This window comes from Anopheles bellator, chromosome 1, assembly GCF_943735745.2.
Source record: "Anopheles bellator chromosome 1, idAnoBellAS_SP24_06.2, whole genome shotgun sequence".
Classification (NCBI taxonomy): Eukaryota; Metazoa; Arthropoda; class Insecta; order Diptera; family Culicidae; genus Anopheles; species Anopheles bellator.
Window position 1 is genome coordinate 15,068,356 of NC_071285.1, and position 19,633 is coordinate 15,087,988.

The 19,633-nt window shown below is 48.5% G+C and overlaps 5 protein-coding genes across 6 annotated transcripts; 2 read left to right on the top strand and 3 right to left on the bottom strand.

The window, feature by feature from the left end:
* Nucleotides 1-230: 230 nt before the first annotated feature.
* Nucleotides 231-1,536, bottom strand: LOC131215098 (uncharacterized). The gene is given in 3 exon segments (XM_058209476.1): nucleotides 231-1,168; nucleotides 1,305-1,399; nucleotides 1,499-1,536. Coding segments are annotated over 3 exon segments (1,071 nt in total).
* Nucleotides 1,537-1,949: 413 nt separating this feature from the next.
* LOC131205699 (odorant receptor 63a-like) lies at nucleotides 1,950-3,438 on the bottom strand. The gene is made up of 6 exons (XM_058197913.1): nucleotides 3,135-3,438; nucleotides 2,617-3,073; nucleotides 2,458-2,560; nucleotides 2,297-2,395; nucleotides 2,075-2,230; nucleotides 1,950-2,000 (listed from the first exon to the last, which is right to left on the bottom strand). The coding sequence occupies exons 1-6, from the start codon at nucleotides 3,436-3,438 to the stop codon at nucleotides 1,950-1,952; spliced, it is 1,170 nt and encodes a 389-aa protein (XP_058053896.1).
* Nucleotides 3,439-3,831: 393 nt separating this feature from the next.
* Nucleotides 3,832-5,768, top strand: LOC131216282 (uncharacterized). Its single transcript, XM_058210733.1, has 5 exons — nucleotides 3,832-4,239; nucleotides 4,296-4,438; nucleotides 4,509-4,940; nucleotides 5,047-5,224; nucleotides 5,304-5,768. Exons 1-5 carry the CDS (start codon nucleotides 4,057-4,059, stop codon nucleotides 5,436-5,438), a joined length of 1,071 nt encoding a protein of 356 aa, XP_058066716.1. The 5' UTR covers nucleotides 3,832-4,056; the 3' UTR covers nucleotides 5,439-5,768.
* A 5,430-nt stretch (nucleotides 5,769-11,198) lies between these two features.
* On the top strand, nucleotides 11,199-14,587 carry LOC131205702 (uncharacterized). 2 transcript variants are annotated; one of them, XM_058197916.1, is made up of 5 exons: nucleotides 11,199-11,551; nucleotides 13,047-13,340; nucleotides 13,423-13,691; nucleotides 13,763-13,940; nucleotides 14,002-14,587. In XM_058197916.1, the coding sequence occupies exons 1-5, from the start codon at nucleotides 11,339-11,341 to the stop codon at nucleotides 14,146-14,148; spliced, it is 1,101 nt and encodes a 366-aa protein (XP_058053899.1). In that variant the 5' UTR covers nucleotides 11,199-11,338; the 3' UTR covers nucleotides 14,149-14,587. The 2 variants fall into 2 exon arrangements, with proteins under 2 accessions (XP_058053899.1, XP_058053900.1); XM_058197917.1 differs by lacking the exon at nucleotides 11,199-11,551 and adding an exon at nucleotides 12,133-12,303.
* Nucleotides 14,588-14,693: 106 nt separating this feature from the next.
* On the bottom strand, nucleotides 14,694-18,333 carry LOC131205701 (SHC-transforming protein 4). Its single transcript, XM_058197915.1, has 6 exons — nucleotides 18,264-18,333; nucleotides 17,962-18,193; nucleotides 17,604-17,897; nucleotides 17,386-17,536; nucleotides 17,091-17,305; nucleotides 14,694-17,018 (listed from the first exon to the last, which is right to left on the bottom strand). Exons 1-6 carry the CDS (start codon nucleotides 18,302-18,304, stop codon nucleotides 16,842-16,844), a joined length of 1,110 nt encoding a protein of 369 aa, XP_058053898.1. The 5' UTR covers nucleotides 18,305-18,333; the 3' UTR covers nucleotides 14,694-16,841.
* Between the last annotated feature and the right edge of the window lie 1,300 nt (nucleotides 18,334-19,633).

Below are 19,633 nucleotides of genomic sequence, written 5' to 3' on the forward strand. Positions count from 1 at the left end.
GTCCTGCTAATTACATGGCCGATTCGCTTGGCATTTAAATTGTTTGCTCTTGGTTTGTGATAGCCAACTTGTGATACCTATCGATTAGATACCATTATCCCTTTAATTATCCTTAGATGGGATCAGTTACAGCCGAATGCTTTGCACACAGTGGCAAAGCGTAATTGATATTTTTTTTTAGTAACTACTAACATGGTTCCTACATTCCGACAACAACAACATTCCTTTCGCTAATCGATGTTCAGCTTTATTTGATCTTTCAGCACGACATACGCCGAGTACGAGCGATTTACCATTCGGGAAAACTCCTCCAAATTGACGCGCACAAACTTACCGCCACAAATTCCGACACATTTTTGGGCGCGATGCAATAAAATCTGCACATTCTGTTGCATCCTGACCGGCAGCTTGTACCACCGGCTGGCGTAGATGGAGTGTTCGAGCTGCTCCGCCTGGGTTGTGAGGCGTGTCCCGAGAATGCAGTAGGCCAGCATTTCCAGGGTCGCCAGCAGAAACAGGACAATGATTGCTGTTGATTTCATGCGAATTCCCTAGTGGGGCGAAAACAATCCTTCATTAATCAGTCCCAGTGTCGACAGGTTTACTCCTACCGAATGGTTGAGGAACAGCAAAGTGATGCTCCAATTAAGAATACAGAGTACCCACTGCAGCAGCAACAGGGGGCTCAGGACGATATTCAGCAACCGGGCGCACTCTAAAACGTGTTTATGCATCAACACCACTTTCTGTAGTTCCCGTGCCAAGCGATCATCTGCCGAGATATCGTCCAACTGTTTCACGGCCAGTGTCACGAGACTCAGGAACATGGTGCAATACTCAACACTGTACGAAATGGCCAGCACTTTGATGTTTTCCACCATGGTGCACAAGAACACGACCGGCAACATGATCCCGGCGAAGATTGTGTAATCTCTCAGCGAGTTACGATTGTCCAGCCAATAGAACTTCACCTCCAGGTGCTGCACTAACCGAAGCGGTTCGGACTCATTAGTTCGTGTAAAGTGCGCCCAGTAAATACCGGGCAGAGGCGCAATCCAGTAGAACAGACCCACCGAGGCCATTAACGTTGTGCACGACTTGGCAAGTATATCCGCCCGTCGGTTGTACTGGGCGAGCCTGTGAGTCAAGCTAGTGGAATACGATATTGCTGTAAACAGAAGAAAGGGTTAATGAGTATTTAAAATTGAAGAGCTAAACTAGAGGTTGCTTACTGAATTCTGATAACTTTTTGAGCTCCGTTACATACGCTTGGAAGTGAATGGCTTTCCATGCAAACAAAATACCGGCACCGAACATGTTGCAGTTGAAGAGAAACTCTATACTACCCTCGACGAACCGGTCAAGATCTTCATGGCCACCGAAGAGATATGGAAACACACTGAAGACAAGAAAAAGGACGAAAAGCCACCCAAAGCGGATGCGCTGTGACTTTTGGGGTCCCTTCAAGCCCACCAAGTGCATTAGCTTCAGCACAAACTTCATCATGGCGTCCGGATGAGCATAGTTCGTCTCCATTGCTATGCTTATTCGAAACGGGCGAAACTAGACTAAGGTTAGCTACGGAACGGGCATCAGCATTTATTCTACAGTTCTTTCGGAAAAGGTAAAAAACCTCAAAAAGAAATGAGATGGTGCTGTTTATTTAGTTTTTCACTTTCCACTATCCGATTTCCAAGGTCAACATCAGGGGCCATTGATAGCAGGTTTTTGCCGAAACGGATTACTTCAAGCAGCTTATCAACCCCAGCGATTTATCGGTTCTCAAGGAACCACCCCATTCAGGTCATCGATAAGGTCAGTGGTATCTTTAAAGTCGTGAGTGTGTAACAAACCGTTTTTATGCAGCTTAAAGGTAGTATTTACCTAGCATTACCTTAACGACCGCCGCCATAACGATCAATCGATGGCCGGCCCTTAGTGGTTGCCCTTTAAAACTGGTCCTTCAGTACGATGTAGACCGAGTAGGACATTTTTGCCATCTAGAAATAGAACGGGAATGCACATTGCCTTTGTGGACTGCTTACGGTCCAGATTACACATTTCGCGCAATTACTTTTCCAAACTGCTCCACGTCCACGAAACAAAATTTGCCCGCCGAAATCCCGACCGGTTTCTGGGCACGCTGCAGCACCAAGCGGAGCTTTTTTTGCACGGAAACCGTCCTTCCGTACCAGTAGCTATCGGTAACGGCACGACCCACGCTGACGCTCTGAAATGGACAGAGAAACAGCCGTTCGGAATCGGAATTGGGGGAGTGCTCGTTCTGCGTACAAACCTCCGACATAAGATCCGTTCCGAAGTAGCAGAATCCAAAGGTCTCCACGGTGAGAAGAATAAACAGTATCCCGACGTTGGCAGCCTTCGTGCTGATACCCTGTGTATGTGATAAGAAGTCGGTGACCTCGCTTGGCTCGAAGAGTGTCCTTTCTGTCTTACCGTTACCACCACGTACAAGACTAAACTGCACCATATCATCACGCACTGTATGAATTGAGCCAGAAACACCCATCGAAAGGTCGTTTCCAACAACTCGACGCATCTGTTTGGAAAAGTTTCAAATGAGTGCAAAATCGGTTACCTGAGCGATCGCCATACTTTAGCGCTTGTTGGTGCATCTCAATAATTCCAATCAGTTCCGGCTCGACATGGCGTTCTTCCAACTGATCCATCAGTTGGATGCGCATCGCAACCAGATGCAACATGGCGGAGCAGAACTTTACATTGCTAAAGATTGTCAGCAGTTTTAGACCGCCAAAGAACGCGAGCATGCAAATCGTAGGCAACATAACGGCAGTGAAGATAGAATAGTCAACCAGCGATTCGCGGATTCGCAGCCAGTACAATTCTTCTTCCAGATGCAACACGTGTTCTACCGGGATCGACTTATTGTGCACGGCCAGATAAGCCGAGTACGTGCTCGTCAGTGGGGCCACCCAGTAGAAAGTGGCCAGGCAAAGGTGGCTGTAGCAGTAGATTTTCGAAAACTTGTCGATCCGATAGTTGATACGCATGAGGTAATCTCCCAGCTCCGGGCGCACTTTGTTGCTGAAAACTACGCAACAAATTTGGGGGGTATTAGAAAAGACCCTCCCAAAAAGTGCGAACAGACTTACCCAACTTCGACAGATCCTTAAACCGTTGAACCAAATCGTTGTACACGTCGAAGTTGAACGAAAACAGCAACACTCCGAACAGGACATTCCACTCGAATATCAACTCCGCCGTGCCCCGGATGGTGGTGTCCAGGTCGGGATAGCCGAAGGCCAGCTTTGGAATGACCACTAGAATGCAGAAGCTGGCGAAGGCGAGCCGGAACTTGTAGCGGTACCGTCGTTCACCCCACAAACCGGCAAACCCTTGCAAGCGCAGTAAAAGCGGCATCACGCTGTAAGGATCCTGGAGCTTTGGCAAAACCATCGCGAGCGAAAGGACTTTGGTCAGTGTTTCGCAATTCGCAACGGTTTGCCACGTCGATCCAGTATTTGCGTTTGAAGTGCCTCAAATTAAACGATGCCATCAGGAGTTGTTGGCGAATACGGCTTTGCATGGTGAAAAGGCGCATTATTTGCAGGCCCATTGCCAGCTAATGGCGTTTGCCCTTATCGCGGTAAAATGTTTGAACAACTGTGCATTCCTGCGGAATGTGCAAGAACCGCCAAACGAACGGGTTAGGAAACGGGATTTCAAATATGGAATCAACGACCCACCCTGTGACGGGCCAGTGTTCATTTTCGATCCGCCGGGATTTTCTAGTGTCATAAAATATCGGCTTGTTTGGCCACAGAGAGAAACTGGTCCGGCTCCGGCGGTGCAGGACGGCTCCCAGAACAGGCACGAGAATTTGGGAAATTACGAAATTGCCCGCCCAAAACCTTTTTTTAATTGCGGGCTCCCGGTTGAGTGGTTTCGCTTATCTTGCGGGCGTCAATCTTTTCATTCGACCGAGGGCAACGGTAAGGCACGATGCGTTAGTCTTCCGGTAGTTTGCGTAGCGTTCGCGTGTGGTTTCGCGCTTAGGCAGATCACGATCACCCAATGTTCCACGCCGCTTATCGGGCGTTGCAACGGTCCCAGCACAGCCCCGCGCCGGTACTCCTGCATAAGCTTTCTGTCGGCGGAAGGAACCAGTTTTCGGTCGTGTCCCACCTGTACGGTGGTCTGGCAGGACAACGGATATTCGCAGGAAGTGTCAACAGTTGTAGGAAGTACACCCAAAAGGTACACCAATTGGTGCTTACTCAATAGCTTAGTTACTAACGGAAGTCTCATTTCAGTATTCCAGAATGCTGGTGTCGGGACAAAATGAGGACAAAACGACACAACGGGGGCGCCCCATCGAACCGGTCAGCTTTACCAAAAACATGACGTTCTATAGTAATGAGAAAAAGGCGTACGAAAAGGATGACCAGACTTTAAGGTGGGAACGAGTGAGGTTACCTTAACCGTGGCACGTAGTAATACTGTTTGCCGTTTTACGTTTCCAACAGGCTCAAGCAACCGCTCGATAGACCGCTTGTATTTATATTCTCATGGTTGCAAGCCACTGAGAAACACCTGTCGAAATACGCAGAGTTCTATCTCGACCAAGGCTTCGAGGTGTTGAGCGTTCACATTACCCCCTGGCAGTTGGTGTGGCCGGTCAATGGTTCGCAAAAGGTGGCAGCCGATGTGGTGAAGTTTCTCCTGAACAACGACTTCCCCGAGAAGATCGTTCTGCACGGGTTCTCGGTCGGTGGCTATCTCTGGGGCGAGTGCCTGGTGAAGCTGAACGCCGATGTCACCGGGCGCCGAACGCTGGAGAAAATCTGTGGCCAGGTGTGGGACAGTTTGGCTGATATTACGGAAATTCCGGTCGGTGTGCCACACGCCGTGCTGCCGCGAAATCCCACCCTTCAGGGTATGCTGCGGAACTACATAAAGTAACGTATCGTACACGGAATTACATAAAGCAATGTTGCCCGTACCAACATAAGCTCTTATCACGCACCCGTCGACACCGATCGACCGTACTTTGAACCATTGCAGCTACCATCTGAAGCTTTTCCATGACGAAGCGACTCAGTACTACGTGAAGTGTACGCATCTCTTCCATCACGAACCGGCCCGCTGCCCTGCCCTGTTGCTGGTATCGAAAACCGATCCCGTTGGCACGGAGACGGCCAACCGGAGACTGTGTGGCATTTGGGAATCGGTCGGGGTGAAGGTAAAGGAAATGGGGCGCGTTGCGGAGAACGATTGACCAGTGCTCAGATTGCATTTTTTGACCTTGTTTCGCCCGATAGACGACACTCAAGTGTTGGGATAAATCACCTCATGTGGGCCACTTCCACAAACATCGGGACGAGTACGTGGAGTTGCTGCACGCGCACCTGCGCTCACTCAAACTGTCAATGTACAGTCGCAAAGCTAAGCTGTAATGACCTGGCGACAGCCCGGCAGGCTCGGGCATCCGCCAAAAAGCGTCCTCTGTGATTAGCGAGGAGTCCACGAAGGCAAGATAGGGGCATCGAGCAAAAAGAAGATAATCGATTTACAGTCAGCTGAATGGGTGTTCTGATAAGCGCTGGCCCAGCTGGTGTGAATACTATCATAACTTAGTCGCAGTGCTACAGCTGTTCTTTCTGCTTGGTAATCCGGATTACGTGATTGATAAGGTGTGTTTATATTTAGATTTTCAGTTACCACAAACGTGCCCAAAAATGTATGAGAAGCAGTGGCATTTTTAACAATAAACTTGGACTTTGCGTAGGGCAGAGTTTGCAAGAACACATTGGTTCCGCAAATGCATTGGGAGCCGTGGTTCGTAACGAATAGAATTAAATTGATTGTGTAAGCAAAGTGCAAGTGATGTCCGTTGCGGCATTGGCGCAGCGCGAATACTGCGGTCTGATGCATGATTTGTTTCAATCGTGTGCCCCATAATTGCATGATCCCATTAGCCAGAAGCTGGACTTTGGCACCGCTAATATATCTCATTCCGAAAATAGATGACATTCTGTGGGAGTTATTGAAAGGAACACATCTTTTTTTTCTTTTTTGTTTTCGACTGCTTGGTCACCTAATTGAGTTTTAATTGCTGTTAAATTACCCATAAAATCAACAAAAAATGGTTTGTTGGTGGCAACGGAGCAAGCGAAACCACAAACCAAATCCATAATTCGCCCTTTTTGATTGCGCTTGAAGTGTGATTAATTTTAAAAGAATCTTTAAAGCAGATAAAAGAAAAGTAAGTTTGAAATCAATGCAAAGAAACGAATTAAAATTTAAAAAATGGGATGTTCATTCTGGGCATTCATTCTCAACAGCTCACGGTTCCGTTTATAGTGCAATAGTTCAGTTGACATATTGTTTATCGGCAAGTGTTAATATAAATAATGTTGTGAACTTTTAGCGCCATTACGGGCGAATTGTAACGGAACCAGACACAAATCGAACTCCGGAACACCGGAGATTGTATTGTTTGGACAGTCATTCGTGTCTACGATGGAGACGGAACGCAAGATATCACAAGCGCGGTTCGAGCTGCAAGCGTTGGCCTGCAAGCCGACGGGCAACGCGGAGGAGCGGTACCGCGTGTTGGAAGCAAAGGATCGCTACCTGCGCCTCACGATCCAGCGGCCCACTGATATTCGGAAGGCCAAAAGTATCCAGGGCACATGTCCGGACATGTGCCCCGAAAAGGAACGTTACTTGCGTGAGTGGAAGGGATTGGTGTCATCGTATGAAAAGCTGCTCCTTGCGCCGGGACAAGCGGTGCAAATCGACCACGACAAAGCGATCAAACAGTACTCGCGTAGCTCTGCGGATCAGGAGCTGCCACTACCACACGAGCTGCGCACAGAGCAGGCCCTTGGCCGTACTATGCGTTTCCTGCTCGAACACCTAGCGGACCGTTGCGACGAGGAGCCCGAGGGAACGAACGTCAGCGACTGGTATCACTACATCTGGGACAGGACGCGCGGAGTCAGGAAGGACATCACGCAGCAGGATCTCTGCACGCCGGGTGTGGTCGAGCTGATGGAACAGTGCACCCGGTTCCACATTCACTGTGCCGCGCGGCTCGTGGCCGAGGACCCGTCTGTGTTCGATCAGAAGATCAACACGGAAAACATGACCAAGTGCCTACAAACGCTCAAGTACATGTACACCGATCTGGCCGCACAGGGCGCCCGCAGTCCGAACGAAGCCGAGTTTCGGGCGTACATGGTGCTGCTTTATCTGAACGACGGTAACTTTCTGTGGGAGCTACGCCAGCACGCGGCCAGCGGTATCGTACACTCGCCCGAGGTGCAATTCGCCCTTTCCGTGTACTTCGCACTCGATCAAAACAACCATGTGCGCTTTTTTGAGCTCGTCCGCTCGACGACCTACATGAACGCCTGTTTGCTGTTACGTTACTTCACGCAGATGCGCCTGAAGGCTCTGGACGTGCTCCGGAAAGCGTACGCAGTCCGATCGATGGCCGAATTCAGCGTGCAGCTTCTGACGGGAATGCTCTGCTTCGAGACGGAAACGGAACTGGTGGCATTTTGTGAGCACTACGGCATCACAGTAGACCGTGCGATTGGCATCGTACAGCTGGAGAGCCGACACCTATATCATCCCGATACTCCGTATCCGGCGCGCCGCGAGTTGCTGCTAGTCGAAAGCAAACGAACCGGCACGGTAGGGGATGCGATCTGCGGGGCACCACTGGGGACGTGGTGTGCCCGCTACCCTTGTCAACCGGTCTACGATAGTTTCAATCAAGAGGGATATTTACTTGACGAGCTACTTCAAGACGTGATGAGTACCAGCGAATCGCAGGGCACGAGTCAGGCCGAGCAGAACAAACCAACAAGTAATGGCATCACAGTGAGGATGGACCGACCACAGAAAATGCAAATGGTGCACGACGCAGCCGGGGAACAGACAAACGGTACACGGACAACCGACATTCGGGGAAATGACAACCTTTCAACATCGGAGCATCAAGAGTCCCAACATCAACGTGATGAACATGTGTTCAAGGTGCCATCATCGATCATCAGCGTCCCTCGAATTCGTACACCATCCCTTAGTCCACCTTTACCGGGGTCTCGAGGGGCACTGCCGGCCATACGGCCAATCAATCTTCACCCGGCGCCGTCAAACACATCGATGGGAGGCACACCACACGCTCCGGCGGCGCCTGAATCTCCTTTCGTAGTGCATCAGGCCAGTACTTTCACACCTATCGGTGATCGCAACAGTAGCTGCAGCGCGGTCACTATGCCGTACCTTAGCCCCCCGAACGACCAGTCAATCAAGGCTGCAGGACAGAAGCGCACGTTCTTTGGTGCTATCAAACCCGTACAACAACGACCAGCTGAAAAGGAAACAGCACCGGAGCGCAACATCTTTACCAACCACAATTCGGCAAGTGTGTGGACAGCAAACAGTAGTGGTTCTATATTTGGATCGGTACCCTACGGACAGGATAAGCAATTCCCTAGCAACCAAACCGCAGGCACCGACAAGAACGAACAAAGCGGAATCGTCGAAAAAAGCTTACCACGAAACGAGTTCAAGAATCATGTCCCAGTCGCGGATCAGGACAACTTCGTGTCGCTCGACGGGCCCTTTAAAACGCACCTAGATGCAAAGGTCACTGATGAGGACGAGATGGGAGAAGAGCAAGAAGAGAACGAGGATGACGATGAGGACCATCAGCCGGAGGAAGATACAGATTTGGACGCGTATGATGCTGTGGATTGGAATGCCGATGAAGATGCGGATGAGGACGGGTACGAGAAGGAATCGAGCGACCAAGATGAGTCGGAAGATGCCGAATCACACAACACGGAACGTGAGGAGCGTGATTCTCCAATCGACGAGACCTTCATGGACACGTTAACTGAGCGGTTCTTCAATCGGTTGGTAGACGACGAAGTGACGATTCTGGCCGAGCAAGTTACGGAACGGTATCGCCATCAACAACAGTGCGCCGAGAAGCTACTTCTTGAGCTGACCCAGGAGCTGTTGAAAGAACAAGTTGCCTCTGTTGTCCCCTTGGAACTGCAACGAATGCAGACGACGACAGCGCTGCACAATGCACAGTTGGTTTTGAAGTACTGCAAACGCTGGAAGAAGCGTGCTGTTTTCCTGCGCAAACAACGCAGTTTGATGGAGTCGGTAACACCGGTTTTTGGCCCCGAACCGGTAATCATGGTAGGAGCGGAACGTGTGCAGGAAGTACTGACCCGAAAGGTAGAGCAACCGTGGCCCTCTTCCGTGCAACATTCGCAAATCGATCCCCTAACCCTGTTGGAAGAAGCGATCGAAACTACCGGATACTCGCTCGACTCCTACTGCAGTCCGCAGTTCTTTAAGATAGTCATTTCGGTGCCAGATACGGGCATCGATCGGGAGGCCAACTTGTGGCAACGCTGGCTACTGGAAAGAGTTTTCGACGCACCAGAAGAAACCAGATCACGAGGATGCTTTTATTTGGCCACCCGCAGCCATACAGAACCGTTACCAGGTTTGGCAGTTTGCATGCGACTAATGTGCGGAACCAATGTGGTGGACACAACGGTCACGAATAGCGCGAAAGCTCTCGATCGAAGCAACGGACTGCTATTCGTAGTCGCTGAAAACCGCCTAGAGGAAGCTCGACAACGGTTGCGGCACATTGTGGCTAGCCAGTCGTACCAGTGTCCCCCACGAGGCACTCAACAGCCTCCGCTAGTGGTCTTTTTTCAACGTTTAACTGATGGCCCTTCACCGGACGCTGAACAGTTGTGGCGTAACTTCGCACCCGATGAGCCCACCTTCGCAGATCTACACAAACTCGAGCGGAAAGTGTACGTGTTTCGGCAGGACACCTTCCAGCAGGCGCTTCGCCACGGTCTCCGGTTCTTGGTCAGCTGTTACAAGCGGCAGAGGATTCGGTTGGGACAAAGCAAACAGTACCTTGAAATGCTGCCAACCTTCGAGTTCCTGCAACACTACCTCATAGATGACTACTGGACGCGAGTGAAGGAACACGTGCAACAGTTGGAACACTTGACGAATGGCAAGTATCGGCCACACGTGAGCGGGCACGTCGCGTCCTACAATGCCGCAATCGAGCAGACTTGTGGTCTAGTGGTCAATCGAGACGTCAACGAACTTTACCACCTTCCGGAAGAGTTTGACCAGCTTGCCGAGCGTGGTCAATCATCAAGCTACTGTCTGCGACACGAACACTGCTTTCCTCGCGGATGGCGTACGACTCTAGCTGACGCGGCAAGCGCCAGTCGTCTAAGAACATTGTTCGAAGGGCTACGGTTGATCAACCTGCCGGAACCACTAATTCAGACGTTAAGGCAAAACGCGCATAACAAGGCACAGGGTGGTCCACTGGCCTCGAAACAGAGTGCACCAGCGATGCAGGGCAAGCTGCGCGATTATCTGCTAATGTATCCGACATTTCGGACCATGCCGGAACTAAAACGCAAGGAGTTGGCCAAAAACCTTACCGACTCGTTCTGTGCATTGTGGGGCTGCAGTTTCGCTTGGATCCCCTTTCTGCATATGATTGCTGCTGCGCTTGTAGAGTCTGCTTCGAAGAAGCTGGGCACCGGTCCGGGTTTAGCTCCGCCAAACGTTTTTTACTGTCTCGACGAGTTCGACCGGTACCTCGCAACGCTCCCAGTGGATCAGTTGGTTAAGGACTCACATTTGAACGGAACGCTTCATCAACCGCAATCGATGCCGCAATCATCAACATCAAATCGCTGTCCTGGAGAGGAGAAGAGCCAACCGACACGTAAATACCGATTGCGATATGGTAACGCCGTAGATGACACGCCGCAGCAGCCGCTGCGGAAGTACGCCAGAATGGATACCGGTGCTGCGAGTGCGTTTGACGACCCCGCCGAAGAAGACGACGGGGCAGAGGTGTTGGACGTCGAAGCGATTCTACAACGGGCGAGGGCGCTGTTGGATAGGATGGGCTAGACCGAGATGCATTTGCAGTGAATTCGTGAACAGAGAAAAAAAACAATAAAAACAACAACAACCGAATCAACTGTGGCATCTGTTGTCATCGCGGTGAATCGATCGCGGTGTGCTGTTTGCATTCATCCTCATTCGTTCACCGTGGTTTCGCGAGGTCAGTTCGGGCTCCTCTCCGTCGGTGCTCCGTTTCACTGGTTTGGCCAGTTATTGCTCTGTGCCTTGGAACGCCCCTCCGACTAGACCAAACCCCGCTCTCTTCTCTGTCTTCAGGCGTAGGAACCTGTTGGTAGCCAACTTGCATCATCAATCATCCGAAGGAATCGTGCACCTCATCAGCAAGCAATTGGTCGTTGCAATGGCAATTCGTTCCCTGCGTTACATGGTGCCGAGCATCGTCGGGCAGCAAAACAATGTAAACAACAATATCTCGAGATGCATCTCGTCCCAGCGTCTGCTGTACGCGGGCGCCAGCTGGCCTCGCACCACCAGTGTCCGCGACTTCAGTGTTCTACAGTGTAAGAGTCCACAGAAGCGTGGCGAATCGATTGGATTGCGACCAGAACGGAATGTAAGTTTTCCCCCAAGCAAACGGAAGGGCATTTCGCCAACGCACCAAGATGACGGGCAAGCGAAGAATCATCCGCCCGGCAGATTTGCCAATCGCAGCAACCTTTGGACTTTGGAATGATTTCCTTACCAGTGCCTCTGCCTCATCGCCGCAGTGTGTGAGAGTGCGTTTATTTTAGAAATGTCGAGTGCAGTGTGTTGCTTTGTCTACTGTTGATAGTCAACGAGCAGCGGAAGTGCTACGCTAATATCACTCTTTTTATTGGCTGTCTCTCATTGTTTTATGACGTTAAATAGAATGTATGGTCCAGTTGCCGTCGTGATGGGAATGTTTTTTTGCAATGGCAGCAGTGCAGCAATGACGTACATTGAAGTGGTTTTTTAGCCTTAGAGGAGGATCGAACTTTTGGGGATTAACGCGGTTGACCAAGAACAAAAAAGATTAAACGAAAAAAACACGAATGCTAGTGAGATTCATCGTGCGGTATTCACTCAGTGACGCGAAATATATGTCAAAGGTCGAGCTCTAGAACAGGAGCACCAGGCTCTTTTTGTTGATAAGTAGCCGCTCGCACTCAGTTAGCCAATGTACCAATTTTAGGCATTTACTCGAGCAATTAGTTGTATTAAAAGCGTAGGGGTGATGAATCTGAATGCAGCGATGTGAATTCAAAGCGTGAAATGTAAATACTAACAACAGTATTCATAGGCTGCCGCGACCTTGAGAGCACCACTACAAACGTGTGTTACCAGGTTTGAAACTACACGCCGCGCCATGTTTTGAACGAAATGCTAATTTTCTAAAATACGTTTACCCAAGTGAAAGCAAAGCACGGCCAGAGTCGCATTCGTGTGCATTATTAAACGTGCTGGCATCTAATGAATGCCGTGAAAACAGTGAAAACAACCTTCCCGTGGCCAGCTACGTTGTACGGCTTCTTTTCAGCTAAACGGGCGTTCGCCTGTGTTTTATTGCTTCCGATGCAGTTGCACTGCATGGTTAATCGATATTCAATGAAGACATTGGTCCAACGTTTAACCCTGGCATTAGAACGAAACGGACACACATTATGCACTATTTTGCTATCAGAGTTTCGTTTCATAGTTGGGAACGTACGAAACCGTCTGCTTCAACCAGATTGTTATATAAAATCGTATGATACACATCGCACGATAAAACACACGATTAGCCCTTTTATCTAACATCTGGAGGGCAAAAGTGGTCACATTACACGCGTACGGATTAAAAAGACGGTTGTTGCTAACATACCCGAAGGTTAGTGTTATCGTTGCATATTGAACTGTCGCCATCCACCGTCGGATTAAAAAGTGTTTCCCGTACGAAACCGCATTTACGAAGATAAGGACCGGTGATAAGCACACACAATCCACTCTGCTTCTTGGGCGTTTTTGAGCGTAGCCTTTCTTTCGTCTTCGGAAACCCTTTTAATGATACACGAATTCTTTTCCTTTTTTCTCACTCCCGTCCTGTTTAGCTCTGTGGTCCAAAGGTGAGCACGATGGTGAACGTGCGTACGCTGGCCGTGCAAGAAATATGCCGCAGCATTCAGATGTTCAGCGAGAAAACGAACCGTCCCTTGGTGAAGGATCCGGAAACGTTGCGATTGAAGGAGCAACCGCAAAAACCGGCGGTTCTGATTATTTCGTGGCTGAATGCACGCCAAAAACATCTGCTTAAGTACGCCAAGCTGTATGCCGACCAGGGTTTCGATGTGTTTGCCACGCAGATTACACCGTGGCAACTGCTGTGGCCAGTCAAGGGAACGCAGGTAACGGCATCGTGGAAATCGGAAATCGATTTTCTTCAGGGCAATGGAAAACTAAGACGGAAAAAACGTCCTTCATTCGCAGCTAGTTGCGGCTGATATTGTGAAGTTCTTGAAGAACAACGATTTTACTAATGGCCTCATTCTGCACGGCTTCTCCGTCGGAGGATACCTGTGGGGTGAATGTCTCGTGCATATAGCACGTGATTTGGCCAACTATCAGGTGGTGCTGGATCGTGTCAAGGGTCAGATTTGGGATAGTGCCGCCGACATTACGGAAATATCGGTCGGCGTACCGACCGCTCTCTTTCCCAGGAACCCAACTCTGCAGAATGCTTTGCGAAAGTATATGATGTGAGTAGTGCCAAGATTAAGGTGCGATTAGAAAGTCCTTACCACCAGCAAATGCCATTCTCTGTTCACAGTTACCACTTGAAGACCTTCCACGAGCCGGCCACTTCACATTACATTCGCTCGAGCCAGATGTTCCACACCAATCTGTTGCGCTGCCCGGCATTGTTTCTGGTGTCGAAGACCGATCCTGTGGGAACCGTCGAGGCTAACACGCGCGTGAAGGACAGTTGGGTACAAAGCGGCGTTAAGGTATGGTGCCTTTTCTGGGGAGACGATTTCTTCCGCTTTTAACATCAAACGCTTGTTTTAGGCCACTTTTCACGTTTGGGACCGCTCGCCACATGTTAGCCACTTTATGAAGCACCGTGACGAGTACATCGATCTGCTATTCAATCATTTGCGACAGCTAAACCTCCCCGCCATAAAGCAGGATGCACTGTTGCGAGCCAAGCTGTGAGGCCAACTGTGATACTTACAACGATGCTCTCGACACCGCCGACCGATCAACGCCGCAGTCTGTAAGTCACGGAACAAAGCAACCGATGCTATACAAAATTAACAAACGACACAAGCTACCAGCGCCAGTTCGCTTTTGCTGTGGTCGATTCCGTTTAGATATCTGTGCATTGTGAATGATTTTTCTATCATTTTGTTTTTTTAATGCATTAAATATCTTTGACACGGTTGTTAGAATTTCCGATCTTCTGTCGCAGGGAAGTCTTGACCCCTTTTCTTACTTTCCACGTAACTTGCTGCCCTTCTATCTCCCATGTATGACCCACATATACGGGGTTCGGTTTAGATTAAGTTTTAGCACATCATTTCACCGTAAGAAATTCTCACAGTACCATTACGTTTGCATTATGATAATCCAAATAAAGCTATGGACTTTAAGGGCCAACGAAAAGGAAGTTTGTAAAAGCTCTCGAGAAACATCCGAACTATTCGTTTTCTTTCTACGCTTGGCAAGGGACAAACAGAAAAGATTATTCAGAAACAGTATTTAATTTCATAATAATGGCTAACTCATAGTCAACTACGAGCTCTTGTTCTACACTTGCTGCGTGATGCCCTTTGGCGATCTTTCGACAATCTTCGTGACGTGGTGACTGTGGAGTGAGATCACGGATCCTGCTGCAATACGGCCCCGAAAGTCCCGGAGGTTCCGGTTGTAAGAATAAGTAGAAAATAGAAGTACGCTAAACAATCTTCAGTGGCATGATAATAGTTTTGTTCGATTCCCGGCCCTGTAATAGGGCAGCCATGTGAGCCTGTGCTTCAGTTTCCTGTGCAACGATGCGTATCTATATATTTCGTTTTTTAACCTCAATACGTTTGCTGGATTTGCACTTGCATTTCTTTAAGCCCCTTTAACTTTAATTCGGTTTTGTGTTGAGATTCTCAGCTTAGCGGAAGAAGAAAAAAGGTACCCTGATGCAGATTTGCTTGTTAAATATTATTACTATCGTTCTGTTGTTTGTAGGTTGTAGAGTTTAAGTGCAAATTCACCTAACATACGCTTCCCCTTTCTCTCGTTCCGCTGTGGAAGAAGTTTGTATTATTTGCGTATATAAGAAGTTTGTGAAAAGCAAAAATATGAACCGTTTTCCCATCATCACCATCATCTACCCCACTTTTCTCGCCAATTCACGTTCCTCGCGCGCTTTGTTCTAGGTTTGTTGCTTGTTGTTGGTCGTACACACCGTTTTTGACCGAGGGCAGTAATATTTCAATGTACAAAACGATTCAAATACTGACTACTGACTTGAGGCGCGGACAAACAGAGCACGTTGTTTGCTGCGCCCACTGCGATAGAGTAAACGCCAGAAAAACGGTGAATGTATACGAACAGTCGAAAAATAAATACTTCATAAGTCTCGCAACAACAGTGCTACACGAAATCACGTAAGAATAAAAGGAATGGGCACGCCCGGAAGGTTATTTTAAAATAAACAATTAGTTTCAGTGCGCGATTCGAGTTGGTGGAATGACCAAATGGCATTGCACCCGTGTCTAGGGTAATAAATGCAATCCGGAGGCAACCTTGCCATTTGATGCACCTCATGCTGCCAAAAATCCGGTGCTTTCACGCCTCTTCCTGGTTGTTTCGATGTTCTTCATTATCCAGTCAACGACCTTCCTTCGATCTCCGTGCTTGCTACGACTTTTTGTGATGGCTACGAACTAGAGTCAATATTTGTCACCTTTTGACTACGTGTGTTAAGGTTTTGTAACTCTTCGGCATAATCCCGGTCGGTTCAGTTTTGTTCTTGAGGATTAGAATTTACGTTTCGATAGTTCTGCCGCATATCAGCGTTTCCAGTTTTTCTCATAAAATACATCATTGCGACTCGAGTGAAAAGAGCACTTTCTCTTCGTACTGTCTTTGCAAGTTGATTGGACCTGGTGCAATATCCCTAACACCTTTAAAGGTGTGCTGCTTGCAGTGTCGAAATTACCGTTACTAATCCCCCCCTGGCACCATTTCACCTGTGCGCTCGTAAGAAAACCTGTGTTCGAACCTGCACCACCTATCGAAGATATCTACTTCGGCCTCTCTCTTCTACTGTCTTTCCCGTAAAGATGTTTGACCTGTGTATGTGAATATAGATATATAAGACGTCGTCTTCCGCTCAATTGTCGCCCCTTCACTATGAACATTCTTATACAGTACTGCCCAATAACTTTTTCGTGTTCACAAGCTTTTTTTCTTGTGCCCTGGTTGTTGCGCGTTCTCTTGACGCACTATTCTTCCCACCCGATTCCCTTGTGTGAGTTATATTTCCCTTTTTTGCCCCTTTTGAGTTTTTTTGGTAGTAGTATTTGATTAGTGCTTCGATAAAGTTAATTTATGTTTTTTGCAATAACAGAAAGATAAACAACGAACGAACTAGAGTAAGGATCGTACACGATCCGTACCTTAATTGCGAATCACCACCGTGAATTGCACACACATCATCGCCATTTGTTGCTGCGGTGCTATTGATTTCTAGTTTGCTATATAGTTTTCTAGACCCTCTCTCGTTCATCGGCTTTCGCCGAGTTCTAGTTAACTTCTTTACAATCCATCTTCCGCCTTCGGTGAATCCTCCTCTGGCCCACTAACGTTAGTAATTTTTGTTAAAATCTAGTATATTTTAGGTTCTATTCTCACTGCAGGTTGAGATGGCCCTGCTGCTGTTTGGCCTTTGACAGTAGGTCTGTCGTCCGCAGGATCGGATGCCGCAGCAGTAGCGCACTCTCGGCCGATATGATTGGGAGCGAGTTCGTCCAGTGAAAGTTTATCAGATGGCTAATACTTTCAAACACTCGATCTTTGGTTCGTACCTGTACCGAAACGGGTGCCAAACGATAGATTAGTCAAAACGCTCTGTAAAGCTTACGGTGCAACACACTTACGATGCCTTCCGGATCGATCAGCAGCAGGTGTTTGGGGGAGTTGTTCTGCATGCCGGTCAGCACGTACTGGCCAACCGTGCCGGCCGATTCTCGAACCAGAAAATCGCCGTCATTCTTAAGCAGGTGCTCGGATTGCGCCCGGCTGATATTACCATGGTACCAGGATTCGGTAAGCAGTTGAGACTTTTGTATCTCGGACGAAATGGTGAAGGGTTCTAAAAAACGGTTACGACGCAACATCGCAATCAAAGATTAGCCTTCGCCTCTGTTGGCCTTCCGATTCGGTAATACTTACGCATATCAAACACATCCTTCACGATCGAGCTGGAAGATAATGACTTATTGGTGTGCGAATTTGCGTTGTTCGACTGCTTGTCGTTGACGTAGTCATGACTGGGAAGGGGCGTGTTGAGGTCAATCAGATTACTCGGTATCCTTTCTCGTGTCTTTGTAAGGGAGAAACGAATTAATTAACTGGTTCACTCTTGATTAACGTGCTTGATTAACACTTACCTTGACGCTTGACGAGCTGTGTGACTGCGAGGAAGAGTGGTGATCATTTTCCGTAAGCAGATCGGGTGGCATCTTGTCCGGAAGGTCGTTGTAATATTCCTTATCCGAGCGCGTCAGCTCCCGGAACTTGTGTTGCGTTTCTGGCTGCTTGAAGAACTCTTTGTACCGCAGCTCGAACGCTTGTCCCACTGTCGCTATGAGGTCCTGCGTGAGACTACCACCACATTCTAGCACGTAACAGGCGCGCCATTCATTCAGATCCTTGGCCACGTACGCCACAAAATCGAGCGTATCCTATCGAGTGCAAAAATCAAACCCGTAGGATCAACCCAGAAACATGGCGCGGTTCGTTCCTTACCGTGTCACCGCCAGAAGCGAACGATATTCTCGGCATATCGTGCTTTGCAATGATTTCGCCAGTGTCCACGTTCACCAGCGACAGGTACTTGCTCGAGACGGTTAGTGTAACGTTCGTGCCGGCATGCTCCATGTCCGGTGTGTCCGATATACACTGCAGCACGCGTTTGTCCACCCGTCGTTTTTTGGAGCTCTTCAAACTCGCCGCTTCACACACCCGGTTGATACATTCTCTGGCGGTTCGTGAGGAAAACAGCAGTTTGAATGAAAAATCGAACACATTTACACAAAACGGCTACTCACTTTGCAACCTGCGATCGTGTCGGGAAGTCCAACATCTTCATCGACGCTTTAATTTCCAAACATCCAATGTACTGCAAATAGTTTCAAAATGGGAAAAGATTAAATACCGAACATAACAGCCCCGAAAGTTTGCAAAAAAATAATCTTATAAAACTTATAAAATATGTATTATCCCCATCTTATCACACCCCGAAGATGTACACAGTACGCCAGGCGAACACAGATTTCAAAATATCACTGAACCAAGCTGGCCATGATTTAACTGATACAGCAGTTATTTATGCCAATGTGGAAGATAAAACAGTGAACGCCCTTAGTAAGCGGAGGGTTGAAGAGGGCGATGGCAAATACGCAAGAGAGGATTTAATTTATCCTACGCAGGAAGATGTTATCTACACTATTTTTTTGCCAATGCCAGCCAGCACGCCTTCTGGATCGTAAGTTTTAGGCCTAGACTGTAGGCTTTACATAGTTTGAAATCACCAATTCCTACCGGAAGGTAAACGACCGTCACCAACGAGCAGTGGGTGAGAGTAAACATCAAGTAGCCATTGTCGTCTTCAGCAGTCGTTCGCGCATGAGTCATTAGAATACCAAATGTAACCAAATAGACCAACCAATCCAAAACATACACACAAACCGCCACCACGACAAACTTGGATTCCAACCGTCGTCACTCTGGACCAAAGAGTGGACGTGAGCATGATCGCCAGTAGGTCGTTGAATTTCTTTTGGATTGCAGAGGAAACGACAATTCAAAAACGGCGGCGCCTCTTTTGCAGCGTCGGCCGGCAGACCATAAACTCGAAACTCCGCTACCGGTTTCATTCGATCGCTGAACATAAGGAGCGATGCGTGGCGTGGAATGCAAATAAATGTGCATTGTGCAAATGTCTTGGAAGGAGGGATTTCCGAATGGCCAGCCAATCAATCGGACGCACGAGAATTGGCCCCTGCGTGTTCGATGGTAACTGAGGAGCAGAAAATTAATTTTGATTGTCTCGACATTGTGCCCATCGTTTGGCGTGTAAACCCTTGAGATGGGACCAGGATTCCATGAAAAGTGCAGTCGACTCAGTCGAGTGATGCAAGGAATGTGAACTGACCACCATTAGCGCGCGTGTGACTCATCCAATTGTCCGGTTTCGGTTGCGAGAAGCAGCGATCACCGTTCGCGGGACATTCTTCGAATCTTGCTTGCTGGGAAGTTCTGTTCTCTGTTCGTGGTTTTCCTGTTTTGAGCATGTTTGTATCAAGTTCGTACTTTTCCGTGCTTGTAGCGCAAACGAGTTGGCCGCTAGAACAACATTTACATTTGCATTCTGCCTTTTTGCTATTGAGTAAGTTTCCCATTTCCGGTCAAGGAAGCA